This window comes from Lepidothrix coronata, unplaced genomic scaffold (assembly GCF_001604755.1).
Source record: "Lepidothrix coronata isolate B3197 unplaced genomic scaffold, Lepidothrix_coronata-1.0 Scaffold94, whole genome shotgun sequence".
In the NCBI taxonomy this organism is placed as follows: domain Eukaryota; kingdom Metazoa; phylum Chordata; class Aves; order Passeriformes; family Pipridae; genus Lepidothrix; species Lepidothrix coronata.
The window spans coordinates 2,488,127-2,502,470 of NW_016690274.1; the positions used below are offsets into that span (position 1 = coordinate 2,488,127).

At 37.5% G+C, this 14,344-nt stretch overlaps 1 protein-coding gene across 1 annotated transcript in view; it reads right to left on the minus strand.

Moving 5' to 3' along the window:
* MTHFD1L (methylenetetrahydrofolate dehydrogenase (NADP+ dependent) 1-like) overlaps positions 1 to 14,344 on the minus strand; it is a 147,399-nt gene that overhangs the window by 90,784 nt on the left and 42,271 nt on the right. The window contains exons 17-19 of the mRNA XM_017821966.1: positions 13,676 to 13,752; positions 9,296 to 9,436; positions 2,704 to 2,772 (exon numbers count right to left, since the gene is read on the minus strand). Of these exons, the coding sequence (XP_017677455.1) occupies positions 2,704 to 2,772; positions 9,296 to 9,436; positions 13,676 to 13,752 (287 nt within the window). The remainder of the gene's footprint in view (positions 1 to 2,703; positions 2,773 to 9,295; positions 9,437 to 13,675; positions 13,753 to 14,344) is intronic.

The window sequence follows — 14,344 nt, forward strand, 5'->3', positions numbered from 1 at the left end:
TGCTGGTGACTTTTCAAACATCACCTCCAAAGGAAGGGAGGCCCCGCAGAGAGACCTCGACAAATTAGAGGGCTGGGCAATCACCAACCATATGAAGCTCAACAAGGGAAAATGCTGGATTCTGCACGTGGGACAGGGCAACCCTGGATGTACGTACAGACTGGGGAATAAGATGCTGGAAAGCAGTGCCACGGAAAGGGACCTGGGGGTCCTGGTCAACAGCAAGTTGAATATGAGTCAGCCAGGAGGGCCAACCGTGTCCTGGGGGGCATCAGGCAAAGCATCACCAGCCGGTCGAGGAAGGGGATTGTCCTGCTCTGCTCTGCACTGGTGTGGCCTCACCTGGAATACTGTGTGCAGGTTTGGACACCACAGCATAATAAAAATATTAAGCTGCTAGAGAGTGTCTGAAAGAGGGCAACAAAGATGGTGAAGGACCTTAAGGGGAAGCCGTGTGAGGAGCGGCTGAGGTCACTTGGTCTGTTCAGCCTGGAGAAGAGGAGACTTAGGTGAGACCTCACTGAAGTCTACAACTTCCTTGTGAGGGGAAGAGGAGGGACAGGCACTGATCTCTTTTCTGTGGTGGCCAGTGACAGGATCCGAGGGAATGGCCAGAAACTGTGTCAGGGGAGGTTTAGGTTTGATATTAGGAAGGTACTTCACCCTTAGCCTCTAAACACACAAGCGGATCACTACAGAACATTCAAGTGTGCAGCTCACACTTTTCGTTTTAACTGAAGCTATTAAAATTAGCACCTCTCAAATCTATTCAGATAAATAATTAAAAATAATAAAAGGTATTTAGTCACAAAATGGAATATGATACAAGCTTGAGGCCCAAGAGCAGCAGTAACAGCACAGGCAGTAACAGAGTAGGCCACTGCATCTCTACACAAGAGCAATGACAGAGTCCAACAGGACATCAGCCAGAGCACAGCACCATCTTGGAAAACGTTTACGTAAGCTGAAGATCTCCATTCCTGGATAGGTGACTCATATTAGCCTGAAAGCCAACAGGTATTCAAAAGGTAACAAAAAATCATCTTTAAGACTCAAATTGAAGGACCAGAGCATGAAGAAGTCTTCTGAGCTGCTTTAATTTGCTGTTTTAAAAATAACTTTATGAGACAATTTTGGGGAAAAATATATCTTTGGGTACTGTGGTCAGGGTCCTGCTAACAAGCAATAGTGTTTGATGAAAGTTGGCAGATGTTTCAGCCATAGTATAGATTAGACTAGAAAAGAATACCACATAAAAGGCAGGAATTTTATTGCAAAGAAATGTGAATATAAAGAAATGCAGTGAAAAAATAAATGTATGCAAGTCCCAGAACCAAATGCCTATCAATCAAAAGAAACCCTTCTGACATTTATAATTGTCCTTTAGAACACTGCAACAAACCCACGTTATGTTTTAACAGATATGCAAAGTGCAAATAGAGTGACACAGACTAAACAGTCAGAATCAAAGCTACATTGTCAGTGACACTTATCACACACAGGGTTATCCAAGTGGTGATTTAATACACAGTTCTGGCCATGACATTCTTGATCCTATGTGACCTCCGGTTTCTGCTATTGGATGTTATATTGAATTCTGACACACACATACATTCTTCATACAGCCACATGAAAGAACAGATCTTCTTTGCAGGAGAAAATAATTAGATGGCTATAATAAAATAACATAGACTTAAATTCTATTTTTCTAAATCTTCCCCAAGAGCAGGAATTTGACCCCATCTAAACACAAAAGCAAAAAGGTAGTTATCACTTTGTCATGTTTTAGAAAATGAGACATTTTTGCTAACCAGCAATTGAACTCATGTATTTCTACATTCTTTAACTTTTCACCATACCAGGAATGTTCCAGCTACGTAATTTTGATGGTCAAACTTTCAAAAATACAAACTAATTTTTCTCCAAGTGCATTTTTCAAATCTGCTTTATTATTTCCTCTTTTTTTTTTTCTCCCTCTAAACTTGAATGTTGCTCCTCATTCAGCTTCCCATGGAAAAGGCAATACTAGACTGCCCAGACACAAAGTTAAGTTGTACTAATTCTGCATTCTTTAAGCTGTTGGAAGACAGCTCACTAGGGTAAGTGTAAACCATTCCTGTCATAGCCCAGCAAAGATTCATTTAGTTCCTGAAGGCACTATGGCAATATTAGGTGGCTGGGAGCCATCTTTTGAAAAAATGTAGAGGTAAAAGCACTCTCCTCTTTTTATGAATGGCACAAACTGTGATACAGACTAGAATGGCCGCAGCAAAGCATCTACTTCCCACACAAAATGCTGGACTGTGGGAATCATGGGAAAAATCACACAAAAGAAATAAATAAGAAGTAAACTTCCCCAGAAGAGCAAGATGGGAAACAGTAGTAAGTCTATGACTCAGAAGACCAACTTGCCTTCCAGCGGGCTCAAAAGCAGTTCAGCAGTGCACTGCGGCTTGCTTACAACACTAGGTGAAATTATGATTATAGTCAGGGTCTCAAAGAAAGGAAGAAAACCACCACAAAGGTATAAATGCAGATAGAGTTGATTAGTTAACATAAACAAATGAACATTTGCTAGAATGCCTTTATGGATCTGACCCGGGCTTGAACCTTGAAAGTTAAGCACAGTTGCTGAAGAGAAGCACGATCAGCACAATATGGAACTTGAAAGTCGGAGCAGGGCAGGCATCTTAAGCCACTCACCTCTAATGTCTGCATTAGCGTGGGCTTAATTGCATCTTTCATCAAAACTGCCAAAGCACCTGTTACTCCCTAAAAAACAAAAGAGTGAACATTTTAGGGAAGTCAGTTCTAAGGTGCAACATTTTCAAGCTACACTTAAGCTTACAGTCGAAGTTCAAGAGAAAAAGAAGTGTGCTCATAAACTATAAAGGATAAGCAGTGTTACAGTGCTGCATAAAGAATTTATTTAGATATTACCTTAAGATTTCTAAGATACGGTATTTACAGAATGTGTCAGAAACAATAATGATTTTGTTCTGAATACACTTAAAAGGTAGCAGGTAATTATTTGTCCTATTTCATGGAGAGACCAGAAACAGTTATTAAGTGACCAGCAGGAGGACGCTCAAGGTAACAAAAGATGAAGTGGAAGTAAAAGCCACTGAGAGATGAGAAAGTAAGAAGGCAATAACTTGCTAAAACTGCCTAAAGAAATGACATATGTATGTTTTCCATGACAGAATCAATAGCATGAATCAATAGCTACCAACAATCAGAAGGGATATTTTTCAAGACTTGTACAAATATACACATAACAGACACAGGATGAAAGCAGAGTTTACTAGGGGTAGATAATGAATAATACATCGTAAGATTATAAGTTAGAGATGCCTGACTGTCATAATAAGAGCACAAAAGGAGCAGATCGAATTGCTGCATTTTGGTTGCAAGAAATCTTACTCCTCCCTAAAAATTTTGTTGGAAGTATAAATTTCACACTGACTGACTTTAAAATCAATAAAAGCCATGACATCCCTCTGTACTAAAACTCAATGCCCATTTTAGAAAAAAAAAAAGAAAAAAAAGGGCTACAGGGTGTGCACATCACTATCAGACTATATGTGGAGTGCTGTCTATAAACCACCAGCATATGTTCAAATTTCTTCCTAAATTACTTTGATTTTGAGATGATGTGTTTTGTTTTGAAAGAACTAGATCATGGTTCAAAGAAACCGCAGTAATGTTATAAAGAGTGGCTCATAGACTTGCCAGAGAACACAAAAAATGAATTTAATATTTTTTTGTATTGAAAAGAAACATTAAAACGAAACAAAAATCCTAGCTGCTGTAAATTGTTTAAAATGAAGGTTGAAAAACATGGGTACTTAATCTGAGTAGCCTATTAAGGCATGAACAAAAATATTCAAATAAAGAAGAGCAATAAAAATAGTTCCTATATAATTCTCAACACAGCTTCTATCAACTAATCCAAAATTTGAACAATCAAAGTCTGTGTGAAAATTTTGATGTCAAACAGATAAGAGACATAAAAGTATGTGGTGATTATATAAGTAAAGTATGGTATAAAATTAAATTTTCCCCTCTTTGAGCATCACATCTGAGCATGGACTTCAGAGGAAAATGAAGCAGAATATTTGGCCTTGGATATAATTGAATTGAAACCTAAATAGTAGAACTGGTTTCTACTAAAGCATAGCAAGTGTTTCCTTGGAGGACTATAAAGGAGAGAGAAAAGGGGAAGATTTTTCTTCTCTCTCTGCATCTCCCATTATCTACAAAACCCAACAGATCCACAGAGACATAATATGAGAAATTGGTAGCAAAACAATATAGTTTTTCATCTTTCGAATTAGCAAAAAACTAGATTGCTGTTTCTTAATAAGTTAATTTTAGAAGCTAGGATTGAAACATAAGCATGCCTGCTCTGTCAGAATGTGTGAGGCTTCATCATTTCTATAGAAGCAGCCTGGTGCTATGCTGCTTATATACCCAAATACTCTTATTTCTAAAAAAAAAAAGTCAAATGGAAAACTTTACATCAGATTTTCCGACTGGTCAACAGCAAGGATAACTACCCCTAAATGATAAATGTTAATTCATGCCAACTGTACCCACCAGACCACTCAAAGTAAGCATGCAAACATCTATCTGCTGACTCAAGACACAGTGACTGGAAAGAAGACTTAAGGGATGGGGAAGTAAAAAATAAAACAAAATCAGGACACTTCTTCCCCAACCTCCTCTCCTGCCCCTTCTAGATAATAAAGGGTCAAATCCTGTCTCCTTTGCTTTCTGATAGTTCTTCACCAATCTGACAAAAATAATGAAGTAATCCAAATACTTCTTCTGCATTTTAACTTTTTGGGAGATATTAGCTATGCATTATTTGGGAAATATTAGATATGCATTCTGGACACAACAACTTTATCTGAAGCTGAAAGAAAAGAAAAAAAAGATGCAAATACTCCAATTGGCACATCTCATGTCTATCTGCCATCCGTGGTTCTTAAACAGGCTTGGTGTCAACAGCAGTCCTTAAAAGCTAAACAAAGTTTTCCTGCCTATCTGACATGACTCTGTGAGAATAAAGTTTTCATTTCTTCATATCCTCAATCCTCCAAGAATCTAGTAACAATTCCTCCAGCTCACTCCAAGTCCTGGATGTGATTCTCAAAGCTATTTAGGGAATCAGGTTCCCATTTCCAATTCAGAAAAGGAATTTTTTATAAAAGAATTTTATAAAAGAATTAGAGGCTTAGAGACTTACACACCAATTAAGCATGTGACAGCCCAAAGATCACTATCTTTCCACTAACTCACTGTCAGAATCAAATGTATACAGACACTCAACTCTTCTGGGTTTCCTCCTGGAAATGATCCCAAGTACTTCTGAAAATAATACTCCTTCCATCTATCCACCAGCCATCGGGGCAGGTATGCTCCACAGGACAGCAAAGATCATAGAGCACAAAAAAAATTATACATATGACACAGGAAAGGCAAACTTAGATGAAAAACCAAAATACTTCTAAAGAAACTTCCAGTGGGGCAGTCTCTGAAGTCTGTCAAGAGTGGAAATGAAAGCCAGTAGTAGATGACAAGGAAGGTGATTGAAAGCAACTACTGTGACTGAAGTTACACAGTAACTTATTTTTCTTTATAAGAAAAATAATGAAGTACCTGTAACTTACCTCCATTTGAAACTATACTGTCTAACAAAATAATAATATTTTCTGCAATTTCAGTTCTGTAAAGAACTGAACCTAAAACCATAATCTGAGAAGAACTGCAACACCTTTTATTTGCAATGAACTATGTACACAATGTTTTTGATGAACCAGGGAATAAAATCTCTCCAGCTGACAGTTCATTTATAAAAGTAAATACGGAGCTGGGTTTTTTTGGTCCTGTAATTACTGAAATCTAATGGTATGGCATGGAAAGTAAGACTAAGAAGACTAAGAAGTCTTATTTAAAAAAATAGTGATATATTTATTTAATATTTTTCATAGCTGCTGAAATACTGATCTAGGGTACATATACCCATTTAGTGTCACATAAAAATATGGCATGTGTCCATCAGAATTCTACTTCACTGTAAAAGCCAAAAAGCAATTAAGTCTTCAAAATACTGTACAATGAGCACCACATTTTGGCAAAGACTTCTTCATATTCCATTACAGAGGATAGACATTTAATCCATTACTCTTGTGGAAGGACTCTTCTCAAATCATGAAATATTCAATTTATCTTTTTTTCTATTACTCCTAGCCCATCTCTGCATATGGTTTATATCTTCCAATGTGTATTTTAGGTTTTACTATTGTATTATTATAAATATATTGCATATAAAGTAAAAATTTAGAGAAATTGTGTTTTTGTGAAATACTTTGCGTGTATATCTGGAAACAAATCATGGAGAAGGGTTTAGTGGTTTTGCTCCACATAGATTCCAAAGAACTAAAGACTACTGTCAAACATTTAAACTTGCATAAATTCAATCTGTATAGGATATATAAAACATGAACCCCACAATTTTTTTCAGTAACATGTAGGATTGACCCATTATTCAGGTTGTGTGGTACTTCCCATGACAAAGCTGCCTTTAAAATTTCTTAAAACTACATGCAATTGCAGTTCTTTGGGCTACAATGTTCCATGTCAAGGGACTATAACAGACTCAAGCTTTAAAACTCGATTTTGTTTTACAAAAATTTAAGTCAAAATCTCTGACCCTGACTTGAAAGGAGGACGAAAATTCAGAGGGAGAATGGCTTCACATCAAACCTCTTGACACATACGAAAATCTGCTCAAGATATAATCCTTGGATTCTACCAACACAGGTGGGGGAACAGTAGACACTGAGCTAAAAGTCTAGAAACAGTAGGTTTAGTTGCAAGCTGTTCCAACAGACTGACCACCTGTGGGAACAAATCAGCAACAGAGATGAAATGTTACGCAACAGAACAGAAATTTATCTTCCTCATAAATATGAATTATGGCACAGTATAGTCTTTGATTATACTTCTCCTGCTGTTGTTTCCAGATGATTCGACTTTATACAGTACAGTTTCACAGTGCAATACAGTTAGTAACTGCAGTACAGTTATTCATAAGCTCTCTCACATTGTACAAAGTAAGCAGTATTTAATTTGATAAAGAAATTTTAGAAAACCCGCTAATTTCCTATTTTGACATTTTTTAAATGTCAACACCAGAGCATCTGACTTCTTCACCAATATTAATAAGTCTGCAGAAATCAACAATCTTTTCTGTTTTCAGAAGAGAAACCTGCACACACAAGAATCAAACTCAAAATATTCACTCATTTTGGATGCTTGACCTGAAACAGCATGAAATAATTTCTCCTGGTTCAAAGTTCTTGATGAAGTTTCACTCTTTCCACAATTTTCAGCTGTTTAGGTCCCTAGTATTAAACCAGACTGAGGAATGTGTAACTCCTTACGTACTGTAAGAATCAGTTAGTATGGACACAGCATCACACAAGTTTTGCAAAAAATCACAGGAATAGAATTCAGTTCTCCAAAGGGCCTTAATCATTATATCATGTTCCTATTATTCCCATAGTTCTCATACTCATTTGTAACACACTGCAGAACAAAGGAGTTGGAGTTTCTGCACTGCACAATCATGACATGCACCCAAGTCCTCCCTGTGCATGGTATTGGAGACCCTTCAGAAGAATTAGAAAGCAGCAGATAGTGCAGATGCTCATAACACATATCCTTCAGATTGTGACGATTTCTTTTCCTGTGCAGTTCTTCTGTTGTATAATACAGAACACTGCTTTAAAGAACAACTAAAAACACATGTTCAGCACAAGTAACACTATCAAATTATTGAGATGCTAAGCATAGGAAGTTTGTTTTAAAAAAGGCCAAAGAAAACCAAATTAGTAGCAGACATTTTGCTGAGCCCTACTTTCATTTTAGGGACACTGTGAAAAATTTTTTAAGTTCTTTTCCCTCTACAGAAAAGCAACTGCTTTCATTCATCAAGCTGATTAGCATTAAGTGGTTTAAGGTACATTAAATATTTTGCAGTATTAATATATTAAACATACATACCTTAAATACTTCTTTATACAAAAGCAGTGTCAAGATAAAGGACATGCATTTCAAATGCAGTTTTAATTCTAACACTGAATTATGCATATGCCTTATAACGTAACTGATTCCCCACTCCCCTCAATTTGGCCAAGACAAAGTAATACAAAAAAAAGGAAAAGCAAAACTTCAACAGCTGGAATGTTATATGTAGTTCTTCACATCTCCTGCATAACTGAGAATAGTTGATTTGCTTTGAATTTTAATGATGACTTTACTCAGAAATTTTTAACCTTATTTTTAATCCAGGCAAGCTAAATACTACTTTTTCATTTCCTTATTAAAATGGAATCCATTAAGGCTGTGAAGGTGTTCCTGAGTTGTGGATTTGTTATCTTTGCTGACAAGGCAAGATACTCATTGCTTTACTCATTCTAAAAACACGTTGAGTTTTGTGCAGATGTTCACAAAAAAGGTAAAAACAGGAAAAAATACACATTGTCCATGCAATACAGGTAGCCATCACCAATGGGCTGGCCTAAGACTACTCCTGGCATACAGATGATTGCAAATGTTAACTGGTAGCTTCTGGCTGCACCAGAACCTGCCATACACAACCACGTGTGAGCTTCCAGCCACTGTTTAATGACTCACAGCCTGGCTACAAGGGCTAGAATGTGATTTAAAGGAAAAACATACTGACTTCTTTCAGAAACTGAAGTAGGAAATGAGGAAACAGCAACTAATGAAGGTAAGGAAGAAAAAACCCAAAAATTTATTGATCTAAAGAGTTAACCTAAGCAATATCAGCAACCTCTGAATTAAGACAGCTTGTTTCCATTCTGATTTAGTGGTATAGGCATTCAATATGGTAACTATCATTGCAACATCTGAGCAGACTCCGCAAGTACAGTAGCAAACATTATCAGCTCTCTCAAATAAAAGTCTGCACTTTGACTTCCTCCAGCACCAAAGTTGTTTGCCTTAAGAATTGCAGAAAACGATCCAAGTAGGTTATGGAGACCAGAGACTTCCTGAATCAGATGTTACCAGAGTTGCAGAAATGAGTTCTACATCTTGTTCTCATTGCAAGCAGGTTTTGGCCCAGAAGATGATCTTTCTTTGATATCTGACTGTGCTGTTCAAAGTAAAATCCTTGGCATGCACCTGCCTTTTTAATGATTCAAGAGGCAAAACAAACACATCTGAGGTTATTCACAGGTCTCTACAGCACTGAACATACCAAATCCTCCACTGTAACTGGTTCTCCTTTCTTGCCATTAGCCACCACCATTTTCCCCAGTCTCTCTCTCATATCTTGAAGGCTGGTGGTAAGTGCCAGGATGGCCATAATTTCACTTGCAACAGCAATATCAAACTGAGCCTGTAAAGTAGAAACGAGAATCAAGAATCAAATCACAATCAGCTCAAATACAGGGGGTCATCAGGAATAAATTCAGAAAGATAAATTTCACACTGTAATTCAAACAAGTTCTAAATGGTAACCTACAGCTTTTGAGATTACTCAGACTAGAGTAACTTGTACATACAGACTGGGGAATAAGATGCTGGAAAGCAGTGCCACGGAAAGGGACCTGGGGGTCCTGGTCGACAGCAAGTTGAATATGAGTCAGCAGTGCCCTGGCAGCCAGGAGGGCCAACCGTGTCCTGGGGGGCATCAGGCAAAGCATCGCCAGCCGGTCGAGGAAGGGGATTGTCCTGCTCTGCTCTGCACTGGTGTGGCCTCACCTGGAATACTGTGTGCAGGTTTGGGCACCACAGTATAAGAAAGATATTAAGCTACTAGAGAGTGTCTGAAAGAGGGCAACAAAGATGGTGAAGGACCTTGAGGGGAAGCCGTGTGAGGAGCGGCTGAGGTCACTTGGTCTGTTCAGCCTGGAGAAGAGGAGACTGAGGGGAGACCTCATAGCAGTCTACAACTTCCTTGTGAGGGGAAGAGGAGGGACAGGCACTGATCTCTTTTCTGTGGTGGCCAGTGACAGGATCCGAGGGAATGGCCTGAAACTGTGTCAGGGGAGGTTTAGGTTTGATATTAGGAAGGTATTTCACCCAGAGGGTGGTTGGGCACTGGAACAGGGTCCCCAGGGAAGTGGTCACAGCACCAAGCCTTCCAGAAATCAAGAAGCATTTGGATGATCCTTTCAGGGACATGGTGTGACTCTTGGGGCTGTCCTGTGCAGGGCCAAGAGCCGGACTTCAATGGGTCCCTTTCAGCTCAGGATATTGTATGACTGTGAACTTCAAACATCTTATATTCCCTCATTAATGTTCTCCATTACACTCCATTTACTTGAGGAGTAGTCTATCAGACTGCTTAGCCCCTTGCCTCACATTATCCTTAGAGAAACTCCCTGAAGGACCAAGATTTTTTTCATGTGGCAAAAAAAGAAAATCACCAGATGTGTTTTGAGCTTTACAGGCATGAACAAAGCATTTTAGAGGTTTTTTTTGTTTTGTTTTAATTATTTTTTTTCCCCTGTAATGATCTCCAAAAGCTTTTTACTCTGGTTTCAAAAACATTCTTGTTACATTTGATCATTTTTTTTCTACATAGACGCAAAATTTAGAGTCTACGCTTCTAGGTCTTATGCTTTACCTATGAAAATATTAGATATAACTCTGCCCCATTTTTTTTTCTCTCAGTGAACAAATACAGAAGTTAAAAAATGCCAAGAACTATATGTGGTATCAGTTCTATTGCTCTTGTAGATATATATTCATCCTGTGCAGCATTTCAGTACTTATGTGATAAGCAATAGTATTTATTTTTCTTTAAGAACTTACAGTATACATTAGTAGTATTTGTACTAATTTACTATTAGTCAAGCTCAGGTCACATGCTGTCAGAATATAAACAGAGAAGAAAGGAAAAGTCACTAATGTATTGCATGACAGGAAAGCAATGTCGGTACGGATCAAGAACTGCAATTTCTTTAGCAATCTTTCAATCTCTAACAATTAAAGTCTACACAAAAATTTAGTCGTTGACATCCTACTGCTATCTATGTAAGAAAAAAGCCCCAGGACTGTTTCTGTCAGACCTCTACCAGATGCACCCTATACATGTGTCTGACTATTACCAGAGGAATCTGTTTAAATTGAGGGCTTTGCCTGTTTCTAAGAAGCACCTACATACAGAATTGTTCAACATATACCCACCACTTCTATCGATTTGCTTTAAGAGCTTTGACCTTTTTTAACCTATGTTCCTGCTTTTAGATTTTGTCTTGACAGCCCAGAGCATCCCTATTCAGGCTGACCTATATGTACCCGCATGTTTAGTCAAACCTTCTGAAGACACCTGATCACTTTTCTGTATTGGGCACAGGCAGGGAGACATACATACCACAGAAAAGTAATTTTCAGTTTGGGATTCAAATGAAATGCTGAAGTTACAAAGCAGATTTTCTGTATTCTCTGGAAGAAGTTCTATATGCAATGAACATTGTTAGCATTGTGATGACATGGATACTACTATCTTTTCTGAAGTAGAGAATGTCCTCAGTAAGTCATTGCAGCATATATAAGACAAGAAATAAGCCTGAGAAATCTATGCCCAATCTGTATGAACATAGTCTATCTTTATCAGAATGTTTATCAGAGGACCCCCCCTAAAAGTTTTTATAATCATTGTTTCTATATAATCCCAAAAGGATGGGAAAAACAATCTCAGGTAGATGCTCAAAGAGTGACATAAAATTTAATGGAAAAAACAGGCACAAAACCCAGTGGTAGCAGGTGCTATTTTAACTGTAATAACCTTTATACACCTATGAAGTGCTGACAGAAGCCTTAGCTGTAAAGTCAGTTTTCTATTGATGAAAGGATCCACCCACATGGATTCAATTGCAGGATCAAGGGCATCAGTCATGTAATACTCTTTAGAAACCACAGCATCCCTGTTCATTAAAATTCAGACTTTTGTGCCTGCTGTGCGCTGCCATTTTACACAGGTGTAATTGATTTTAGGAGTGCTAGAACATCACCCCAAATATTTATAAAATGCATCTGTTAACTATGAAGTCCTGTTTTCTCTGGATCTCTGGCTAGGCTCTGAAATGAGTTTTCCTAACTGTTAACTATTTCTTGAGTCACTAAGTCCATGTTAAAATGTGAATGGATATGCATCAGTCCAACAGATCAATATTGAAAGCATTAATTTTAGCCCAAACAGTACAGAAGCAACATTTGACAGCCATATGTCAACTAGAACTCATTAATAAAATAGCCCACGTTTAACTCAGCAGTACAATTATGGTGGTAAAATGCTGCACAATAAGGCTGGCAAAACCTGGCTTAAAGCTAATAATCACATTGAGTCACTGAAACAAATCTAAACATATGAAAAGGCCCCAGGTGTTGAAGGAACTCATACCAAGTATAATATTTTGTAGTCCCAGCCCATTATCAGAGAAGAGTATTAGCTAATACTGAGTTTCCTATAAGCTATAGACAGAAAAAATTTCAATTCTATGTGTTCAAAACCAAAACAAGCAGGCATTTCTAGTGGAAGTTGTCCCTGCTTATGGCAGAGGGGTTGGAACTAGATGATCTTTAAGGTCCCTTCCAAACCCAACCACTCTAGGATTTTACGATTCCTCTTTGAAGTTGTTCTCTCCAATTTGACTGCTTTACCTGCTGAGTTGAGCAAAAAAAATAGCACTATGTTTTGGTCTCTATTTAGGCACAAGGCCTAAAAGAGGTCTGAAATGATAAAGAAAAATTAAAGCTAGGATTTCCAAAATGCGTGAAAGCCTTATCTCTGCCACAAGAGCTATTCACATCAAAACAGTCAAACCCTCATGAGTTTCATGATCCAGAATATTAGATTACAAGATCTTCATCAAATTAGGAGCAACTCCGTATCGTCACAATGAGTTTGTTCCACCTGACACTGCTATCTCATAACTTTACTGTTTCAGAAAAGGATTTATCTACATGACACCAGAATACTTCTTCAGATGGTGTTAGAAAAATCTGGCTTTTAATTTATTAGTAAGCTCTTCAATAGATTTCCAGAAGTTTTTAGACAGTAACATAGGTTAGCTTTTTACACCAATGAAAAGTATACACATACTCATTTGCTGAACTATCCCTTAAAGCCCACATAGTAAAAGTAAGCACATGCTCAAGGTTCTTACAGTTTAGATTCTAAAGCTGAGATGCATGAGAGGGAAATGAAAACTCTGAATAAAAAGCTAATTTTAAAACTATTTTTAACATGAAATTTAAATGTAATTTAAATTACAAGTACCCTATATATATTCTTAGAGAAACTTAAAAAAAAGTAAGAAAAATCAATCAAATCAATCTTATGAGGGCATAAAGGCACCTCTTATAGTCATAGGACAATGTTAACCCCCTAACATATGCAATTTTTTCAAGTGCTTTCAACACATTGAGGAATATGCATTGGTTTCTGTTTCTGAAACTTCAGACTCAGTTACTCACTGATATAATCAGTTTCACTGCAAGATTACTACAGAACAGCAACAGATGTTAACATTGCAATTCAAAGTATGCTGAAAGAATTGCAGAAACATCTCTCAGCCTCTAAAGCAAAGTCTGTTCAGAATGTGATCTAGTAACTGCTTTTACATACCTGACGGACAAATCCTTTCTCTGTAGTTGCCTGTCCAATCGTTATTTTGCGCAGGAATCTGTCATTTGTATCCACCACTGAAATAAGGGAATAGGAAAAGCAAAACATGTTAACAAGGACTTGGGGACCTGGATTTTTCAAGACATACCTCTTGCTCTACATGTAAGATTCAACTACTCAAACTGTGTAACCAGATAGCCTCACATGTGGGCACTGACTTGGTTTTCTCCCTTCTAGTTGATACTATTAGATGACAGGTTGAAACAACTCAAGTACAATTTATTTGAACAGTATTTGGAGGTAACAGGTTCTTAATATTCTAACATACAACTTAATATTTTACCTACATAAGATAAACCTCAGTCAATACAATGCACCAGACCTACTTCAAATAATGTGCCTCATCACTGACTTGTTAGGAATTGATTTTAAGACTGCATGATGTAGGTTAAACTTGGTCTGTTTCTCTTTTAAAGGATGATTATGTTGTCAGATTGTTTCTTCTAGACAAGTCTCTTTCACACACATCACAGTAACTAACTCCACATTGAGCTGCACTGCATTCAAAGGAAGATTTTTTTTTTCAACTGTCAAGATAAACCATCTGCTATTTAATACAACTTCAATTTCAGACAATTGTATTTCTAACCTGGAAACACTTTTGGTGTT